We start from the raw sequence: 21,199 nt of genomic DNA, 5'->3' as shown, positions 1-21,199 counted from the left end.
TTTTTCATTGTGTTTCTGTTTCTCTCCCTCTGCTGCACACTGTCTTCTATCTCTTAAACCTTAACAAAACTACTGTAATCTTCAATCCCTTCTGTTGCTTATAGTTCAAATCCTGCTTGCGAAAAACTTAAATGGGTTTTTAAAGTCCCGGGAAAATCATTTCAGTGGGTACTGAAATGATGTCAAATGACGTTCCATGTGAGCCCCTCTCTGTTTAAGGCATTCCACATACTGAGAAGACCCTCTCTTCCACAACCACCTGCTGAACTTTACTTGGCAGGGCAACTTGGAAAAGGGCCTCCCAAGATGTTAGTTTCCCAAATGAAATGACATTGTTCCAATCATTATGTCCTTTAAGGCACTCCGGTCAGAAATCGAGCTGGAGGTGTTGGGAGACACAGATGGGGTAAACCTTGCTTTCACTGCCATTTGTAACAACTACACTGCTTTTCCACACCAAAGGAAATGCTCTCACATTCAAGTGGGAGAGGTGGTAAGTAGGTTCTGATTTCATAAATCATGTTTCTCATTGTAAATCTGATTATAACCTGATTCTAAGGAACAGTCAAGGTGTGTAGCAGCCTTCCCCAACCTGGTGCCTTCCAGATGTTGTGGGCTACAACTCATATCAGCTGAGAGCTGTTATGAAGCCCCTATTCCCCTCACAGAGCTGCAATTCACAGAGTTCCCTGTGAAGTTCCTGCATGCAGAATGTTTTGCAGAGTCCTCGGAGCTCAGTGTCAGAGAATTCCGACATTGGACTGAGCTGGAATTGACTTAATGCTGTGACAGAATTTTCTTTTCTTTGCCTCCAATTATAGTTTTCTTCTTTTTAAAAAAGAAAGAGTTCTCCTACTGGATATTATGTTAAATTGATTTTAAAATTGCATAAAAGCGAATGCTTCCTTCTTGTGTTTTCCATTGTGTGCAGTGCAATGTTTATGCATGTTGGCTCAGATGTAAGTCCCCAAGCAATTGCTTATTCCCTGCAAAAAATGTGCTTGTGATTGTGTTGTATGGGGCTTACTTCAAAGTAGACATGCCAAAGTTTGTACTGTTGTTGTTATTCTTTAAATTTATATACTTCTTAATACTTAAGCCAGTCTCTAAGCAGTTTACAAAATAACATATGCAACATGTATATAATAACAAACAATAAAATCAAAGAAACTACATTACAATGCAGTAAAACAATGAATTTTCCCCAAGCCAAAGACAGCATCACATGGTAAAACATCTTTAGTCAGGGATTTCATTCTCTTTCTGCTTCCCCTCAGCTGCATTTGCGGGGGAAATGGATTCTAATCTGTGTAAGCTCGTGCTCTAATAAAATGTTAGGGTGATATCCAATAAAATAGTTCTGTTAGTTCAAAGATGTTTGACTGCACAATACAACTTCCCCTCTCTCCACTTACCACCCCCATCCCCTAAATCCGTTCTGGAATTCCCGAAAACCCTCCAAAGCAGATTTAGGTAGGGCATGGGAACACATAGGGAAAGGAGAGGGAAGGGAAGTTCTGTTACATGAACAGAAATCCTTGCACTAATGGAACTACTCTCTTGAATACTTAGACTTTGCTGATTTTGTTAGCTTATATTTTTAATATTTGTTCTTTTGCGTTTTTGTACACTGCAGCAATGAATGGTTAAATACAGATGCCCCTCCTCCTTTCCTAGGTCAGTTTCAATGTGACTTTAAGCCTATCTGCTTGTGGGAAAAGTCCAAAGAACGTCATAATAAAGCCGGTGGGCTTGAATGAAGCTCTGGAAATTGAGATCCAGTCAGAATGCAGCTGCAATTGTCAGAAAGAAGCTGAAATGAACAGCTTCAAGTGCAATGGCGGACATGGTTATTTTGAATGTGGGGTGTGCACCTGCAACCCAGGCTACATGGGTCCTCACTGTGAATGTGGTGAAAAAGACTCACTGAGTACAGGCGCCTGCAAAAGTTCTCCAGAGGAAACCTCTTGTAGTGGAAGAGGTGACTGCTTTTGTGGACAGTGCATTTGCCACCCATCGGCATATGGACATATTTATGGGTCATTTTGTGAATGTGACAGTTTCTCTTGTGGGAGATTTAGAGGACTGCTATGTGCAGGTAAGTCCGCTGCAAACTGCCATTTTTTAAAATTATAAATAATAGAATAGAAGTTGGCAATTGAATATATGCTCTATTTCAAAAACAGTATTCAAGTATAAGCAGTATTCAAGTTTAAAACAGTATCCATTTAAAAATTCACATTGATTGTTCTTAACATGGTGGTTCAAGGAGCTCTTGCAGACTACTGTTGCAGTCCTAAACTAGGGTTGCCATGTGTCCTCTTTTTCCAGGACACATCCTCTTTTTCAGGGGTAACATTTCTGTCCAGGTAGTTTTTTTAAAAAAATTGCCAAAATGTCTCTGACTATACTTTCTGGTTGAGACATAGACATAACTGCTGGTTGAAGACTTGCTTTCCTCTTCTCTTCTCATGCCCCCCACCCCAGCAATATATCCCAGCTGCTATAGCCTCCCTATAGTAGGGGTATTTAAAATGAGAGTCATCATAGCATCCTCTTTTTTGCTCTTCAGAATATCGTAACCCTATGACCTAAACACATTTACTAAGATATAAGCCCCATGTGACATACTTCTGAATAAACACACTTAGGATTGGCATTGTCAGGGAGTTTGTCTGTGAAACATCAACCCTTCGAACCTAAAAATATAGCTCAGTACTTTGCCATTTTAGCTGGTCCCAATGAAAGTGCTACAATACTATAGCAGCTATCTGAATTTCTTCAAATTATATTAATTCTTGGATTTATCATCCCCAAACTCCACGGTCAACATTTGAGGCAGCTTTGTGGGGATTAAGAGGGAAAGGTTGCAAATGACAGAGATATTTGAGGGGCATAATGATTGATCAAATTATTCTGGGCTTTGAGACCTTGGCTTGGGGGAGAACAGAAATCAAAACAAGAACTAACCTCCATGACTTTCCTTAGGCAACGGCTACTGTGACTGTGGTCAGTGTAGATGCCACAGTGGCTGGACGGGTGAATACTGTAACTGCACCACTGACACCAATAGCTGTGCTTCTGCTGACGGCACAGTCTGCAGTGGGAGAGGTGAATGCATGTGTGGAAAATGTGTGTGCACAAATCCCGGGGTTTCAGGAAGCACGTGTGAAAAATACTCACCCTATGCCGACCCTTGCACTTCTAAACGGTAAATTATACGCCTTTAAATGTCTGGAAATGTCTGTTTCTGTCGCATGTCCAAAAGTATAGCAATATTTCAAGGGTGCTGAGTTTGTGTCTGGTGTATTTACTGTATTTCCTGATATAAAAGGAGCGGGTGGCGCTGTGGTCTAAACCACTAAGTCTCTTGGGCTTGCTGATCGGAGGGTTGGCAGTTCGAATCGGCACGATGGGGTGAGCTCCTGTTGCTTTGTCCCAGCTTCTGCCAACCTAGCAGTTCGAAAGCATGCCTGTGCAAGTAGATAAATAGGCACCACTGTGGCGGGAAGGTAAACAGCATTTCCCTGCACTCTGGCTTCTGTCACAGTGTTCCGTCACGCCAGAAGTGGTTTAGTTATGCTGGCCACATGACCCGGAAACCTGTCTGTGGACAAACGACGGCTCCCTCGGCCTGAAGCGAGATGAGAGCCGCACCCTATAGTTGCCTTTGACTGGACTTAACTCTTTGGGGTCCTTTACCTTTACCTGTTACCTTTTATTTCCTGATATATTTTTCTTACTTTCAATGTCCTGTTATTGTTGTTGTTGTTGCTGCTGCTGCTGCTGCTGCTGCTGCTTTTTATGCTGGTATTCACTGGTAAAGAGTACCAGCACTTCTCTCTTTTTACTCTCCTTTTACTCAGTTTCTGTCCCACCAGTCCTCCCAAAGGAGCCCAGGGTGGCAAACACCACAGTGGGGGAAACAACTAATAAAATAAAAATTAGTCACTACTGTTGCTGTGCCATGGTTTGGATTGAAACATCAAGGCAATGCCCCATATAATGGCTTTTGCAAGCAGAGTGGTCACTGTGACCTGTGTGAAACACGTATTTGCTGGCAGAATTACTCATAGGATCAAGTTGCACTCCTTGAACTCCAGTTCAAGTTATCGTTAGATTAGTCATTTTTCTGGTAGGTTGTATGAAAATACATGTAAATTTCTTTCATGAATGTCATTCATTACGTTCTTTAACTAGGAAGCTCAGACCTGGCTTCAATTGCAGATGAATAATGAACAACCTTTCCACTAACTTGTGTGGGTGTTAGATCAATTCAGATATGTTTTTTCTTTGTGCATAATTCTTCAATGAATTTAATTATGCCATTTCTAGCGATCAGTTAAATCAACAAACACATTTAATTTTAACTAATATTTTCATTTGTACCTTTTAAGATATGTGACTAATATGCTAGCGACTTCCGTTAAGAGAAGAAACAGGGTTTCTTTTTCTTTCTTCCCTTTTATCATGATGCTACACTTGGGGAGGGTCTATTAGGAACCCAGTTTTGATTATGACTAAAGGCTAAAGTCATAGGCCATACCCGACCCAAAGTCAGGCACACTTTAGTCCCTTGGATTTTAATGAGGTTTAAGTAGTTAAAATTATACATTGCACCTGCAGCCTTTATCTATATGTCAAGTCGAAATTATATATCCCATTCTAGAGCAAATTTCTGTTCTACAACAATAGTCTGCGTAAACAAGCAAAAAAACCCAAAAAACCATAATCAAAACCAAGGCATTTTTTAGTATCTATTTATTTCTTGGGTGCCATGGTCTCAAGTTGTTAAGGGCTTTATCAGAGGCATACCTAGGCCCCCTTGCACCCTTGGCAAGGAGCTGTATTGATGCCCTTCCCACCACTTTCACCCTTGGAGTCCTGCTGTGGAGGTACCCAGAAGAGACTACATGCCTCACCCTTCCGCCCAGAGCAGCAGAAGAGCAGCGAGGAAGCATGTGGATGGGCAGGTGGGCTCCTAGTCACTCCAGGTCGGAGTGGAGAGGCATGATTTTTGCAACCCCCGAGTCTGTGCCCTTGGCAGGTGACAGTCTGGGTATGCCCTTGGGCTTTATAGACCAATAGCTACAACTGGCCTCATAGCGGCCAGTGCAGATCCTGTAACACAACTGTTATGTGCTGGCAATCAATCACTCCAGTTAGCAATCTTGCCACCACATTCAGCTGCAGCCTCTGGACTAAGCCTAAGGAAAGCCCTGTAGAGAGCACATAATGCTAATCAAGCCTCAGGTTTACTCAAGGTTTTCATTGATGTTGTACATCAGAGCTTTCCAGACTCTTCATGTTAAGCTAACCCTTTTCCAGCCCTGGGAGGAGTGTGGGGAGTGCTTGCGTGACACATCTACACACTGCAGCCAACACACTAATGTGTCGCAATACACAGTTTGAAAGCTGCTGTACATGGATAATGTTGCTCTCTTGTGTTTTGTATCCAATGAGAGCTTGACGAAGGAAGGGGGAAGTGCAGGAAAAGACTTAACTGCAGGATATTTCTTCAGAGTTTTTAAATGCAATACACATAACGCTGCTAAGTACTACTTATTGACCCATGTAGATCTTTTGTAAGTTACTTTTGAAAATGAACACTACATATGTATTCCCTTTTGTTCCTGGTGCCTTGTAACTGACAGAGATTGATGAGCTGTTGAATCATTTTTTCTCAGGAGCTGCGTAGAATGCTATTTAGCTTCTAATGATCAGTCTCAGGAAGAGTGCGCTGAGAAATGTAAATTGGTTGATGCGACTGTCAGTAGTGGAGAAGGTATGTAGTACATTTATTTATTTAAATGTATTGCTTAGGCACCATTGTTGTAGGCTTATTTATCCCCAGTAGTATTTATTACATGCTGCTGCTTGTATTTTTCAAGTCATTCTGTTATTTTGTTGTAGAAGTGAAGAATCTCTGTGACCCTCCACATGTTGTGGGACTTCAGCTTCCATCAGCCTTAGCCAGCATGGCCAGTGGGCAGGAGTGATGGGAGTTATAGTCCAACAACTTCTGGAGGGCCTCAGGTTGCTCATCCCTGATCTAAGGTCTTCCTTCAGGAAGTGGGGGTAGCTTATTCAATATAAAGTATAGATTGGACTGTATGTTTTTAACTGTTAATGTGTATTTGGTTATTTTATTCTATTGCATCTTGCTCTAAGAATTCATGTCAGAAATCTTAGCATTAAATATATAATATTTTAGACGTATACATAGGATAAATACATCAGGCATATGACTTATATGTCTACCCGATTTAGTGTGCAGAGAGTGAATTCTGGTGTTCAAGGTCAAATGTTTACGCAACTAAATGTATGCAACAAATTCATTATGCTGACAACAGAACTGATTATCTCAGTTTACAGCAATGTGATCCAATGTGAAGGAAGATGAAAAGAGTAGATGTTTATGGGCTTTGTTTGCAAAATAAAGAAATGCTGAGAATAGATGAGCTCCCTGACACTAGCACTAGTCAAACAGAAAAGTGCTACAACAATTTCAGGTTCAGGGCTGGCAATGTCTTAGCAGGTACTCCTGTGCCTTTCTTTTAACTGCAACTTGATGCAGGGAAATAAACCATATGAAGCTTTTAAAATCTATTTTGCTCTGAGGCAGGCACTGCCCCTTATCCAGAACTGTTTAGCAGCAGAAGGTGGTGACCTCATCTGCCTACAGACAATATTCTTTATCTCACACAATGATTTCTGTGCTACAAAAAGTATCACCTGCTAAATTTGTTAAAGGTACAGGAGAAGGGCCCTTCTTGAAAGAAATTTCACCTTTCATCCTCAAACCTGGATAGGAATTGTTAAATTCTTTAAAGCAGGAAGAGAGGCAATTTCTCTTTCCGGTTTACAAACCAGACTCATTGTTGACCCCAGTGGCAGAACTGATGTCAAATAGCTGACCAAGAAGTAGAGCTTCTCTAAAAGGGGGGGGGGGCACGGAATGAGACTCATTCTTTTTATCTATTACATGAAGTCATTTGTCAACTCTATTCCCACCCACAACAAATATGCATAACAGACAAAACTGCAGTTCTTGAGATCAAGTAAGATCATCTGGGGTGCTGTAAACACTTCACAGACATGACCTCACAGATATAATAATTAGGTCAAACACCTAAATGAGGTGTTTTTAGTAGATCAGCATCTTGACGATGGTTGCCCCAAATTGCTAAGAACAAACCAAAGGCTTTTCAGATAGAAACAATAAACTGATGTTTACATTCTGTACCAACATCATTATTATAATTTTTTTTAAAAAAATGCAACAGTATATTTCTTGGTAGCAGAGAATTGGGTGAAGGGAAGCAAAGCAAAGCACTGTACAAGGATCCCTATACATGTAAGAATTTGTGCAGAGGATTTCTTTTACATACATTGAAGGCACATGGCTTCCCCTAAAGAATCCTGAGAACTGTAGTTGAAGTGTGCACCCTTACACTACAGTTCAAAGATTCTTTAGGGGAAGCCATGTGCTTTCAGTGTGCTGGGTATGCAGCCTTAGTGGAACGAAAACTCTGCTTACTTTCCATGAATCCACCACAATTTCAGCAAGACTAATAGCTAACATGCTATTCCAGTGCTATGATGAGGGAAGTGCATATGCGCAACCTAACTCATGACGCTTGTGGGGAGAAGCATTCTCCTGCCATTTTTCTGCATTGGTATGGGAAGAGCCTGTCTTCACCTAGGCCTCATTTAGGCCCAGAGAATGGTCATACATGGGCATTCAACTTTTTCAAAGTTGTAGTGTTTTCAGTTACAATTATACCCACCTTATTATCTTTGCCTTGTCCTTCCCTCCTTCTATCCTCTGCCCCAATGTCAAGATATGCACAGCAATTATATGCATTTTACTTGGAAGCAAACCCATTGAAGTTCAATGGAAGTTACTATGAAATAAGTACTTATAAATAAGGTTGTTTGGAGGGCAAGCGGAATCTTTCAGCAAACTGTTTGTTTCTGCCAATTACACCAATATGGTACTTTACATGGTGTGGCTATAGATTTCAGAGGAACTTCTATGAGGACCATTATTACTGTTTTTTTGAAAATAGTTTGTGGATTGTAGACTTGACATTTAGCACCTGTAGGTACATTAAAGTGAACTGATTCATATTGCATTGTTCTTCCTTTTCGTGGTCAGTCACAGTTCTTCACACAAAACCCATGCCTTCTAGGCTCTTGAAGGGGCATAAACTTTTTCCTATTTAGGTGAAAACATTTTTTGCAGAATCATATTAAATGCACAGAGGCAAATACAAATAGGAAAATCTTAGGTTAATCTTAGATTCATTTTTATCTATTTTTCAGTGAGAAACATTAGAATTCTCCAAAAGCTTCAGTTCTTTTCATAATATTTTAATTTAATCACTATTAAAATGCACTTTACCTTAATCTTTATAACAACATTCTGGAAGCAATATGTGGCAGCTCCTTTGAAAAGGATCAGTATCCTTCCTTTCTTTTTCTGAGAAGTGAACATGCTATGCATTGAAACACAGTCTAGACATACTACCAGTAGCAAAAAAACAAAGAGAACATATTATTTACTTTGTACTATAATCAGGGCTATTATATTCCCTAAATAGCTGTGACATCTCTCTTGGAAGTATTTCCAATTCATTGAATTTCAAATTACAGCAGACTTGGTGGGTGCTCTTGATGGTCAATGCAGATTGACAACACCTGGACCTTCTCAACTGAAACCTAAGTGCAAAGTGTAACAAAAACGGGGAGGGGGGAACCCTTTTAGTGGTAGAAGTATTGTGTGAAATTCTTTTAAGTATTTTAGCTTCCTTCCTTAGTGTCTGTTGAAAACAGCCTTGTGATATAAATCCTTTAATCTGCATGGTTACTGCATGATGAATGGTTTTTGACCTGAAAAAAAGTGTTTTCCCCCACAGATATCATGGAAGATAAATTTGTTCCTTGTTTGTTACTTGGAGAAAATGAATGTGCTATCACATTTCAAATGGCAGCTGATGAACAGGGGAAAACAACCATTCGTAGCATAAATCAAAAAGGTAGGCAACTTGGGTTTGGTAAATAATTTCTTACATACACTACTAACAAGTATATATATTTTTAAAAGTTGGCCTGGAAATTTGGATTGGATCCTGAGAACTGCAGGGAGGAGGACGCTCTCAGAAGGGGTTTTTACCATTTTCCATTCCTATCCTTTCTACTATCTGCCTGAAAATGCTCTCACATTTTCCTATGCTGAGGTTGGGGGCAGTGGAGAGCAAATTGGCCAAAATCGAACAGTTGCATCATGTGCAAGTGGAGCTCAACCATATTTTGGGTAACACTCTCTGGAAATGCTCCATTCCACCAGTGGAAGACTTGGGGCTCTCAAATTTCAGTGGCACCTTGTGCAACGCAAAAAAATTCAGTGCAGCCCACCTCTCATGTTGTTGTAGTAGTGTCACCACACCAGTCACAGTGCCCTAAAACTGCCCATTTCCGCAGTGTTCAGGAGAATCCACTGACCCCCAACCAAAGAAGCTTTTCAGGGGTACAGGGAGCTGACTGAAGAGGAGGTCCAGTTTTCAGTCTTGAAGCCAATAAGTTGTAGAGAGACTGTTCTTCAATGAGCTAAGAAAGTGCACCTAAGATATTCGTTTCTTACACAACCATTGATAAGAAGCAATATGGAAAAGAAACCAGCCTGGCTGACAATGCTAAGTTTATTTTCAGCTATGTATCATCTGATTTACTGTGGATGCTCCCAAACTTTGTCCTATTCATTTGAATGATAGGTGGAGCTCCACATGTGCATTCCTTCATGCATGCAGAATTTCCTCATGAAATGAAGTGAATGAGGCAGCCAGCATACATAACATCCCTTGTTGTTTCAGTGGAATCTGGGTTAGGATGCCAGTCTTTACATGAAAAGCATACAGAACTAAACCACTCAGAGCATCTTTTCAAATGTGTAGCCTAATTTGTAACCATATATGTGGGTTTTCCTTTCTTTTTACAGCCTGTCCACAACCTCCAAATATTACAATGATTGTGCTGGGTCTTTCGATTGCTATCTCCCTCACTGGGGTTGTCTTGCTTTGCATATGGAAACTGTTTGTTTCATTTCATGACCGCAAAGAAGTTGCTAATTTTGAAGCAGAGAGATCGAAGGCCAAATGGCAAACAGTACGTAAAATTTCATAGTTCTTTACTTTATTCAGTTGCGAAATGGCAGCTGCCACATGTTTTGGGTAGATTTTGTGTTTCAAGAAAAACTGAATGTTCTGCAGTGTACTCCACTGACTCACTAAGACATACCTGAACATAGTGGCATTAAAATTGTTGAAATGTCTAAAATAAGGATATTTCAGAATACGCAAGGAAACATCATAGTTCTTTCCTGAAAGTATCTAAAGTAAGGAGTAAATATACCGGTATTCACATCTGAAGATCAATTTGGCCCAGGCAGAACTTATTAACATCTATATAGAAGGCAGCATGCAACAAAGGCATGTGCTGCTTTCAACCCAGTAGATGTCTGACTTCTCATGAAATGTCACCCCCTGGGTTTACTTCCCAATGGAAATGTACCACCATATCTGAGAGGGACAGAAGCACATACAGTTTCTCTAGCTCTGTGTTGCAGCTTACTGGCAAACTTCCCTGCCCATTTCTTGAGTGTGTAGAGGCAGGCTCTCCCTGGCCAAACTGCTAAGGGCAAGTGGCAATGGCATTATGGCTGAGGAGATTCAGCCCTCACCCCAAACCCCAGCAGCTTCATATGGAGAATCTGTGTTCCACCCCTCTGCCTCCACTCCTCCACTCCTCCAGATGTTGTTGCACTCTCACCATCCCTGACGATTGGCCATGCTGACTGGGGCTGATGGAGGTTCTCTATCCCTGCTTAATGGCCTCCTCATGCAAGGAATTCCAGTGTGTGCATCTTACTAATTGGCTTTGAGGTAACAATTAAATTTTAAAGCCCAGTATCACACTGGATAGCCAACAACCTATGCTGCGCTTTTCTCTACCTAAGCCCCACAATCTATAAGAGAGGTTATGTCTTGTGATGCTAGAAGCTAGATAGGGTTTCTGAGGTAAAAGGAACAATGCACGTATAGAACATAGTGAAGTATGACATGTGAAAAGCCTTTTCCACCAGGAAGAACAATGCTTGTAGCAATATCAAATTAAATTGCCATTAATAGGAAGAGCTTGTAATTTGTTTTATCATTGATGCTCCATGAACAAGCAATTAAGAGCAGGAGGAATGAATTGCTTGACACCACAATCCCATTCAGTGGAGTTACTTTGTTATACTGTATACAAGCACAAATTTAGTTAGAGATTGCATTTTTTAGCACAGGACAACTAATATAGTATACTACTAATTCTATGTGAAATAGACTAACTTGTTTCTGTTATACTTCTGCAGAAATAGAAACTAAATAGGATCATCATGACCCTTCGATTGCCTAAGTTATTTCTTGGGAAATATACAAAATATTTTACTTTAGTTGTTTGCATTTTTCATTTAACATCAGATTTAAGTACAGATCTATTTATTAACTGTTTTTGTTAAAAAACCAAATGCAGTAAAAAAAAAAAAAAAAAGGCGCAGAATCAAATATGAAGTAGTTTACTGAATACAATTTTCCCGCTCTTTTCTAGGGAATAAACCCATTGTACAGAGGCTCAACAACAACATTTAAAAATGTTACATACAGGCAAAAGGAAAGACAACCCGGATCTGCTGCAGATATATTTTAGTACCCTGAATGATTTTGGGGGTGGAAGGGGAATAGTTTGAAAAAATGTTACATTTACTAAATTTGTTCAAAATTTATTATTAATATGCTATAGTGGTACAATAGTTTAGGATGACAGAATATGTGCTTTTCATGGTTGGAAGACCCGTAGTCATACCTTAATTTGATCTATGAGAACTCATTTTCTGTATCAGAATTCAGAACTGGATGTGAAGTAACCAAAATGCTGAAGAGGCTGCAGTTCCACAGGCACATACTTCCACATGTGGCGGGAATGTCCCAAAATCCAACCCTTCTGGACAACAGTCCTACAACAAATAAGCAAAGTAACTAAACAGCTATTAGAAGTCATCCCAGAACTGGCCCTACTAAACATCTTCCAAGATAATAATTCCCATGCGCACTATAAACCCACCTATTCTCAGCAGCAAGAAACATCATAGCCAGACGCTGGAGAGACCTGTCAAGAGTAAACTGGTGTCACTGCCTGAAACCAAACCTCTCTTAGGATGCACTGTGTTCTGAGGTGTACACACAGAGATTGTGCATATCGAAACTTCCCTACTCACCTCAACAAAGATGGCAGCTATGTTCATTCCTTTGCAAATCACTTCAGAAAGCAGATCATTATAAAAAATACACGTGAGCCATCTCAATAAAATGCTGCATGTTCATTAATCATTGCATTTGTGTCCAAATGACAAAACAGAATGTAGCTTTACTCATAAGCAGTAATAGTCATGGAAGATGTTAGTTGCCACTTTTTTGAGGCATGATTCCTATGCTGTTAATAGCCACATGACATAAACTCAAGATTTTAACACTACTGCTTTCAAAACCTGTTGAATTTCTTTCTCTGATGTGGACGTTAAAGCTCTGACATGGTGAAAGATTCCAGTACTAAAAGTAATCAGACTTAGGAAAGGTTTCTGTGTTTGGCTAATAAAATTCCCCACAACTAAGGCTGCAATTTTAAATAGACTTACAGTGCAATCCTATAGATCTCTACTCAGAAGGAAGCCTCACTTACTGCATATAAATATGTATAGGATTGTCCTGCTACTAGGATGTAAATCCTATTGCACAAAATAGAACTTACATTTGGTTTAAAATGTTGTTTTGTATATGCAGTTATACAAAAAAGTCTTTTTGCAGAGTGCCTCTTGCATTTTAGAAGGTGAGAGAAAAGATGGAGGGTTTAGCTGGCTTGTAAGCGGGGTGTCTTTTTTTTGTTTTACCATGAAGTGGTATTTGATTTTTTTTCTCCCAGAGCAAACTTTCACTATGTTATTCATAGTATGAATGTACTTGGTGAAGACACTGGAAATGTCTGAACAGTTATGTTTCCTGAAATAGTTTTGACCCAAGGCTGGACCTTAAATGAGGCCAAAACTACCTTTTACTCATTGGATTCCCTTGGGCATTTTGTTACGAGGTTTTTTTTAATATGTAAATATTGTGTGAATGGCATGCATTAAATTAAAAAAAAAAATTAAAACTTGACATTTTAAGTAGTTTTTCTTTTCTTTTTAAAATGTTAATATGTAAGCAGAATTGTTCTAATCAAGCACTTTTGCACAGGTTTTCAGATTCTATAACAAGTCAAATATCCTGGGCATGGTTATGACCCATAAAGATTATAATTTGTGTGTGCCATGTGTCACAACATTTGGTTCTGATTCCTGCTGTTTGTAAGTAACTCGGGTGGGTGGGTGTCACAATTTTGCAATGTTTATCTCAGGGCCACCACACATCACACTGACTTTCAAGAAAGAGCTTTGGATCCCTATTCAGTATCTAACATATATATTTAATTACATGTGTGTATTGCCACCGTCACTTGAATTCACATGCCCACCTGGATTTTCCTGAAGCATGGAAAAGCATAACATAATTTCCACAACACATAATATAAGGGATTCTTCACCATAGGATGTGGTGATGGCCAATGGTCTAAAAGGATGGGGATTAGACAGATTCACAGAAGGCAAGTCTGTCAGTGGCATTTAGTCATGAACTGCACCACAGAACACCTGAATTAAGCTAGTCCATGGACCACAGTTTTGGAACCGCTGACTTAATCAGATATAAATCAAAATGACTTGCGTCACCTCTACTGAAGAATGGTCATGTACCCATACACTCTGTAATGCAAATACTGAAGGTGCCCAATGTTGAGCCTTGTACATGGGGCAAACAGGTCTGCATTATTCTTTCTCCTCAAACATGGATAAAAAGATTGCACAAATCAGGATTTCAGGCATATAGTTCTCTACAAGGGACAACCATATTACATGACCCTTCTGGGTGCATACTCTGGTATCCTATCACACATAGAGTATCACAGCTCAGGCTACCTGGTTCAGACCAGATATTTTTGCCACATAAGCATAATATTAAAAAGTTTATATGAGATACTAATCACCCCTCTACTCCCTTTCAAGTAAAGTCACTCCATCTTATTTGCAGATGCAAGTTTCTTAAACATTTTGTGAAGAGGGAAGATTGCATTATTTTACAATGCTTAGGTTTTCTACAAATACTGCCAGTTCTGGAAGTTCTCAAATTGCTTTAAAGAGTTCAGTTATCCCCAGCAATCCCCATAGACCTCCATTTGCTTTCCTACAGTGTTTTTGTTTTGCTTTTCTTCCCCCAACCTATTTTGTCCAAGAGCTTACATTATTGATTACTTTGGGCAATATCAATAATGATACCTATATAACCCCAGGTCAAATTCTGGACATAGATGTTGTTGTTGCAACTTCCTAAAACATTGCTCTAACTCAAGCATTGCTGCTCATTTTTGCATCTGCTTTATGAAGAACTTTCAAATAAATGTAGTCTTTTGTAGTCAACTTGCTTTTCCAGGTTATTACACAATTATGTGTAATTGTTGGATAGAGAAGACATATGCATTATAATTATTTTTCATCTACACTGTTGTAAAATATTGGAGAAATTGCAGGGTTTTTCTCTGTTGGTTCTCATTTTCCTTCCCTAATATAAATTCATATATATATATATATATATATATATATATATATATATCCTTCTTGCTAATATCCTGCTGTGATGAAGAGCACATTCCTTCTCTGTCTTTGACAGGGGCTATATTGCCACTCTATCATACTTCTCAAGCACACCATGGGAATGTCTGCTTATATTTCACAGTGGGGTATGAAAGCTGGAATTGATTTAGCTCTATAGTGGCTATCCGTGGTCTGTAATTTATAGCAGAACCTACCTACAATCAACCTCTCTCTAAATCTTCATTTTCTATATTTCCAGAAAATGGTCCATACTTTGAAATCTTTCCACTGTCTTAACATTTTGTCACCAATTGGCAAAGATGGATAGAGATCTTTAGAAGAACCATGATTATACATGTCAGGCATAATAAAAAAGCAAAAGCTTGCCAAAAGCTTTCACAAATTTGGATTTTTTTCTAACTATGACTATACTGAACAGTAAGGGAAGAATCCTTGATCTGTGTGGGTTTGTTTCACCCTTACAGATTTTTTAAAAAATTGTATTGGAGTGTGCTTCTAAGCTATGAAGCATACTCAGATACATTTTTTTATCTGCAAGGATGGAACATAACCCACATGGATCAAGGAGTCTTCCTTTATTGCGCAGTATAGTCAGAGTCAGAAAAAATGTGCATTGTTTTGGATTACTTACATAGGGTGGTAGCCAATGTTTATCATACTTAGAGTAAACCAATTGAAACTGATAGAATTAAATCCACATTCAAAAGGTCTACTTTGATAAGGCCTAACATTGGATATTGTCACTGGGTTGTTTCCCACAGAGTCAATGCACAAGTGGAACAACTCTCTCATCTCCTCTCCCGCTCCTTCCTCAACTCCCCCCCCCCCAAAAAAACAAACCCTACTCTGGGAGTCCCCCCAAATCTCTGCTGCAGATTTGGGAGAGGTGCACTGGGGAGGAAAGAGGGGGAGGGGAAGTTCCATCGCCCAACCCCACACAGTGACCACACAGCCTCACTACTGGCTTATATGTGTTGTTCAAGCACTTGTCATGGGAATCCCTGGTCCTTCTTTTAGCACGTTCCATTGAGCTGCAAGCCTAGCAGCAAGCTTTAACTATGGCACTCCTTTAGCACTGAAGGAGGGATTAAAAACTTCTTTTTTTGTAAGAGCTGAAGCCTTAAGGTTGACAAGCAAATCAAAGGCTTTTCCCATTGGAGAAGGCTGTCAAGAAAGTTTTCCAGAGGCTCAAAGTTCCTGGTTTTAAAAGTTGCAACTTTGGCTGGCTCTCTTATTTCCTCCCACAACAATCTTCTCCCACCCTCCCTCCCTCTCTCTTTAAAAAAATCACTTTAAAATATTTTACTGCAAGAGTTACACAGGTAAGCACTTGGCCGGCTTTGAAAAGGAGGCAGGAGGACTCTATCCGAACCCCCACACCACCTTCCAGAAGCTGGGCAAGTGCTTATTAGGCTTTGCATGCCCAGTGCAACACTCACACTGCCCTAAATCCACCTCTGGTTGCTGGATGCAGCTCTCACAAAGCTTTATGGAAAGTTCAAAAGGTTCTGGGTGGGCTTCTAAAACCTGGCATTTTAGATGTCTCAGAGTAGGGATTTGGTTGCTTCTGTCTCCACAGATGTAACCTCTAAATTGTAGCAAGCTCCCTTAGGCAAAAGTCTATTTTTAGTTTTGTGGTTTTCCTTGTTGGAATTCCAAGCACTTCTGTGTATTGTGTTTATTATATCTTTCTTTTTATGAGACCCCACTGGTCAAATGACATTGATAGTAATCAATTATTATGAACACAGAAAGCTCCTGCTGTGCTATGCAAGTTGTATCTAGAACTCTGAGTCCGGCTTTGGCTGGGAAGGGCGGGATATAAATAAAATTATTATTATTATTATTATTATTATTATTATTATTATTAATTTGTTCTATTATTTAGAACACTACTTTTCAGAATGTTGCCTTTTTAAAAAATGATATCTATGGACTAGAACTAGTTCTTCACGGTGACTTGTGGTCAGCAAATATATGCAGTTTCCTTTCCAACAATGTGGTCCATTTTGCTGGGGTGAGGGTGAAATACCCTTCTTTTCTTAGCTGCAATGATCAGTGGAAGCAGATGGGTCTGGTATGTGAATCAAATTAAATCTATCCCTGCACAACCTGCCAAGTAATGAATGTGCTTTAACTGTTGTGGCACAAAACATTTAGGGCTGCCTGGCTGTGATCCTAAGCATACCTGTGAGAAATGCTAATACACATCTTTTATAATTTTTGCTTTCCAATAATCAATTCTGGGTAGCTCTCAGATATCATTTGGACTAAACATAGAAGCAGTAATTTCCTGTAATTTCCCTAACCGTTGAATAATCCACTTACACCTTGCTGCCCATTCATCCATGTACAGTAAGCCCTGTTAAAGTCAGTGTAAATGTGTCTCAAACCCTACTGTCAGTGGTTGTTCCACGCTGCAAGTCTAACCCCACTTATCTGTGAGAAAGCTTCACTGAAATCAATGACATGGTCTGGGTTGTTCTGTAAATCTGGCATCTGTAGAGGAACCAGACTAGCATGGCAGTCCACTTGCTACATGTTCTATAACCTTATGCATGCCCAACCTTCCAACCATCAGAGTCAACCATATGTCAACAGTTAAGGTCAGTCTCAGTTATCTGTCTGTGTGAGTAGGTGAGAGAGAGAATGGAAGGAGCATATGAAAGAAGCAAGGGGTTAATTGTAGTCCTTCTTGCCTGGAAGACCCATAAAAAACCAAGAGCTTCATCTATATGTATTTGCACAGCAGCTTAGGGTTGCTTTGGGTTAAACCACAGAGCCTAGGACTTGCCGATCAGAAGGTCAGTGGTTCAAATCCCCATGACGGGGTAAGCTCCTGTTGCTCGGTCCCTGCTCCTGCCAACCTAGCAGTTCGAAAGAACGTCAAAGTGCAAGTAGATAAATAGGTACCGCTCCAGCGGGAAGGTAAACAACGTTTCCATGCGCTGCTCAAATTCACCAGAAGCAGCTTAGTCATGCTGGCCACATGACCCGGAAGCTGTATGCCAGCTCCCTCGGCCAATAAAGCGAGATGAGCGCACCAACCCCAGAGTCGGTCACTACTGGACCGAATGGTCAGGGGTCCCTTTAACTTTACCTTTACCACACTGCTCTGGTTTGCCAGAAGTGGCTTAGTCATGCTGGCCACATGACCCGGAAACTGTCTATGGACAAACACCGGCTCCCTCGGCCAGTAAAGCAAGATGAGCACCACAACCCCAGAGTCGTCTGCAACTGGACTTAATGGTCAGAGGTCCCTTTACCTTTACCTTTACCACTTTACAGCCCAAACCTATACATGTTTATTAGTGCTGCAGTTTTAATTTACTAATACTGAGATGTATATATAAACATTAATATATTTGGGAAAGTTATTTGCAGAAACTTGCTTATAATGCCATTAGTATATAAATTTATAAATAATAATAAGTGAAAGCCACCCATGACAAGAGACCTCCAGGTTTATAGGACTCCAGTTCCCATCAGTCAACATGGCCTACACTGAATGTAACCAAAAGACTATACAATCTGAACAGAAAAAAGTGAGATTGCATGTTCTTTTGTATTTCATGAAAATCTTTAATAATTTTTTTTTATTTTAAAAATGACCAATGTTCAGGGATGCGGTTGAATCCCACCCAAAAAATACAAATCTGGAAGCGCCCATCAAATCTGGAAGTGCACATCAGTAATCGAGAACAGTAGATGGAAACTCCTGACTCCACCTAGTTACTAAGTCCAGTGCCACCTAGCAATTTACCTGGCTGCAATCCTAGAGGCTTGTCTTGACAGTAAGCCCCATGGAATTCGATAGGATTTAATTTTGTTACGATTCTGCTACAAACTATACAAAGTACCACTAGCCAGAGACTTGGATAGGAAGAGCCATGACATGGGCCGGTTATACGGCAGCTTCCCACGTTTCTAGGAAACACAATTATCCGCCTTGAAATGAGGAATCTATAAATCTGCCAAATAAATAAATAAAACGGCCCCTGAATGTGGCACCAGGAATACATGTGATCTGGTAGCTTTTAAAGTAGGAGCGGGTTCCTAGTTAATGTCACTAGTTGGCGCCAGTGATACTAAAGCTGTATAAGAAGAGCCAAAGAAAGTTGCCCTTTGTTTACGCAGCAATCTCCGCCTATGGAGCTGGAATTTCGCCGGAGATGGTTGTGGGGCAGGATTCTTGCTCAGATGCTTGTCTCTTGCTTCCTGGGCTAGCTTTGCAAATGACAAGCTGCTGAGCCTACGTTCCATCACGTCCCCAGCCCGCTGTGGGTTCAGCAAACTCCCGTTGCTACTTGCATGCCAAACTCTTGCGCGCGCCAGCAGCGCCAAAGCCGCAATGAACTGCGGCGCGCAAGCGTCCCTCCCCACAACCCAACCAGGAGGAGCACGTCGTCTGGAAAACACCGCCAACCAGAGTGGCCTGTCCCCCATTTTTCTAGCTACTTCTGCCAACGTAAAGGTGGCTTATTTATTTAGCGCCCCGCAGGGCCTGCCTGTTTCTTTCTGCCGTGGTCACGGCCTGGTTCCTTGACATCCGCCTGCCCTCAGGAGGGGAGGGAGGAACTTGCAGCAACGAGAGAGAAGAAATTGCGGCGTTTTTTCTCCCTCGGGCGGAAAGGGCGGGAAGCGCCTCCCGCCTTGCTCAGCTCACCCCCACAGAAGCAGCTGCTCTCCCTCCCCTCGCTCCCCATTCATGCTCTCCCGGACGGGGGCTGTCCTCCTCCTGCCAACTCCGCGGGAAGGTTTTCCCCTCTCTTAAAGCGCGGCGGAAATGTCCCGTGCCAAGTCCCTGCTGCAGCTCGTCTGGGCTTGCTCCGTGCTGATAGTTCGCTCCAGCTTGGCTGAAGAGGAGCTCGGCGCTTTGACGCGCGACCAAGTGCCCTACTTTTGGAGTAAGTCAGCTGGACAGAGCGGCCGGGGTTTTGTTGGGAGAGTGCAGTTGCCTTGGACGGCGCTGAATGGAAAGCGGTGGCTCTTTTCTGCGCGTCTCCTCTCTCTCTCTCTCTCTTTCTCTCTCTCTCTCCCCCCTTTGATTCCCTTCCAGCTATTATCACAGTGAGTCAGCCGTCAAGTTCCCCCGGCGTTAATCTTCCAGTCCAGGGGGGCCGCTGCACGCTTGGCATCGTGCTTAAGTGGCACTGTCACTCCAAATAACTTGGGTTGCACTGCAGCCCAGTCTAGGAGTAAACCCACTGAATTCGACAGGGCTTACTTCTGAGTAGGGATGGCTAGGGTTGCGCTGTTGGCCTGCAGTCCTAAACAGCCTTAGGGCTCCTCCAAGCAACATTCATTCATCCTGACTTGTTTGTGCACTGATGATTAGAGTACTGTATATCTAGTTTCCAGTGAGCATTAAGTCCGATTTGTTTGTGGGGTGACCGAAGCACCTGCCCCGCTAATCATTCGTTAAACCCACACTTCTCAATGCATTTCCCCACATCACTTCCCTAAACGCAAAAAGTTCTCTGTCTTTTTAAGTGGGTTTGCTGTGTTTTAAAAAGGTAAAGGTAAAGGACCCCTGACACTGGCGCTCATCTCGCTTTACTGGCCGAGGGAAACGACATTTGTCTGCAGACAGTTTTTCCGCGTCATGTGGCCAGCATGACTAAGCCGCTTCTGGCGAAACCAGAGCAGCATGCGGAAACGCCATTTTTGAAGTGCTTTCGAACTGCTAGGTTGGCAGGAGCTGGGACCGAGCAACGGGAGCTCACCCCGTCGCAGGGATTTGAACCGCCAACCTTCCAATCGGCAAGCCCTAGGCTCAGTGGTTTAGACCACAGCGCCACATTAGCTGTGTTTAATTGACTTTAATCACAAAAATCCAAAGTTCTGATATGTGTTTGACTTCCTCCTGCAAAATAGTGATAGCCTGGAGGCATTACTAACTAGACAGGAAGCCCCATTGAATCTCCTATTTAATTAGCTGTATAGTTGTAATTGTTTTGTTACGTTGTGTATTTTAATTATGGCTGTTTAGATTTTTACTTTCTGTGTGCTGCTCTAGTTTTGCTAGAAGCAGCTTAGTCATGCTGGCCACATGACCCGGAAAAACTGTCTGCAAACAAACACCAGCTCCCTCAGCCTGTAAAGCGAGATGAGCGCCGCAACCCCAGAGTCGTTCGCGACTTAACTGTCAGGGGTCCTTTACCTTTACCTTTTAGATTTTTACACTTGTGTAGTGGTTCTTAGCCTTTGTAAATTGCTTAGAAGATTATTTTTGCATTAGGTGTTAGGATAATAATAAGAAGAAATCCTCTATAGAACTGATTTCAGAATAAGCAAGCTTAGGAATGCATAGTATGGGTGATTCCAGACGGATGTCGTTTTCAGGTGGGATCCAATTGTATACTATCAAAGTTAGGTTGTGCTGATAAAATTGATTGG

General features: G+C 41.2%; 2 protein-coding genes across 5 annotated transcripts in view; both read left to right on the top strand.

Annotated features, from left to right (window-relative positions):
• ITGB6 (integrin subunit beta 6) overlaps positions 1 to 13,250 on the top strand; it is a 67,538-nt gene extending 54,288 nt beyond the window's left edge. For both annotated transcript variants that reach the window (XM_081006727.1, XM_081006728.1), the window contains 7 exons: positions 359 to 493; positions 1,678 to 2,098; positions 2,989 to 3,211; positions 5,688 to 5,785; positions 8,922 to 9,041; positions 10,001 to 10,167; positions 11,653 to 13,250. In XM_081006727.1, the coding sequence (XP_080862853.1) occupies positions 359 to 493; positions 1,678 to 2,098; positions 2,989 to 3,211; positions 5,688 to 5,785; positions 8,922 to 9,041; positions 10,001 to 10,167; positions 11,653 to 11,751 (1,263 nt within the window). In that variant the 3' untranslated portion in view covers positions 11,752 to 13,250. The remainder of the gene's footprint in view (positions 1 to 358; positions 494 to 1,677; positions 2,099 to 2,988; positions 3,212 to 5,687; positions 5,786 to 8,921; positions 9,042 to 10,000; positions 10,168 to 11,652) is intronic.
• A 5,615-nt stretch (positions 13,251 to 18,865) lies between these two features.
• The window catches only part of PLA2R1 (phospholipase A2 receptor 1), a 71,168-nt gene continuing 68,834 nt past the window's right edge, over positions 18,866 to 21,199 (top strand). Inside the window, exon 1 of one of the 3 annotated variants that reach the window (XM_081005659.1) lies at positions 18,866 to 19,707. In XM_081005659.1, the coding sequence (XP_080861785.1) occupies positions 19,587 to 19,707 (121 nt within the window). In that variant the 5' untranslated portion in view covers positions 18,866 to 19,586. The remainder of the gene's footprint in view (positions 19,708 to 21,199) is intronic. The other 2 variants (XM_081005658.1, XM_081005657.1) reach the window with 2 other exon arrangements.

Source organism: Podarcis pityusensis (genome assembly GCF_964106645.2).
Source record: "Podarcis pityusensis genome assembly, chromosome: 1".
In the NCBI taxonomy this organism is placed as follows: Eukaryota; Metazoa; Chordata; class Lepidosauria; order Squamata; family Lacertidae; genus Podarcis; species Podarcis pityusensis.
The sequence above is the reverse complement of the archived record's forward strand: the minus strand, read 5'-3'. Positions and strand labels throughout refer to the sequence as shown.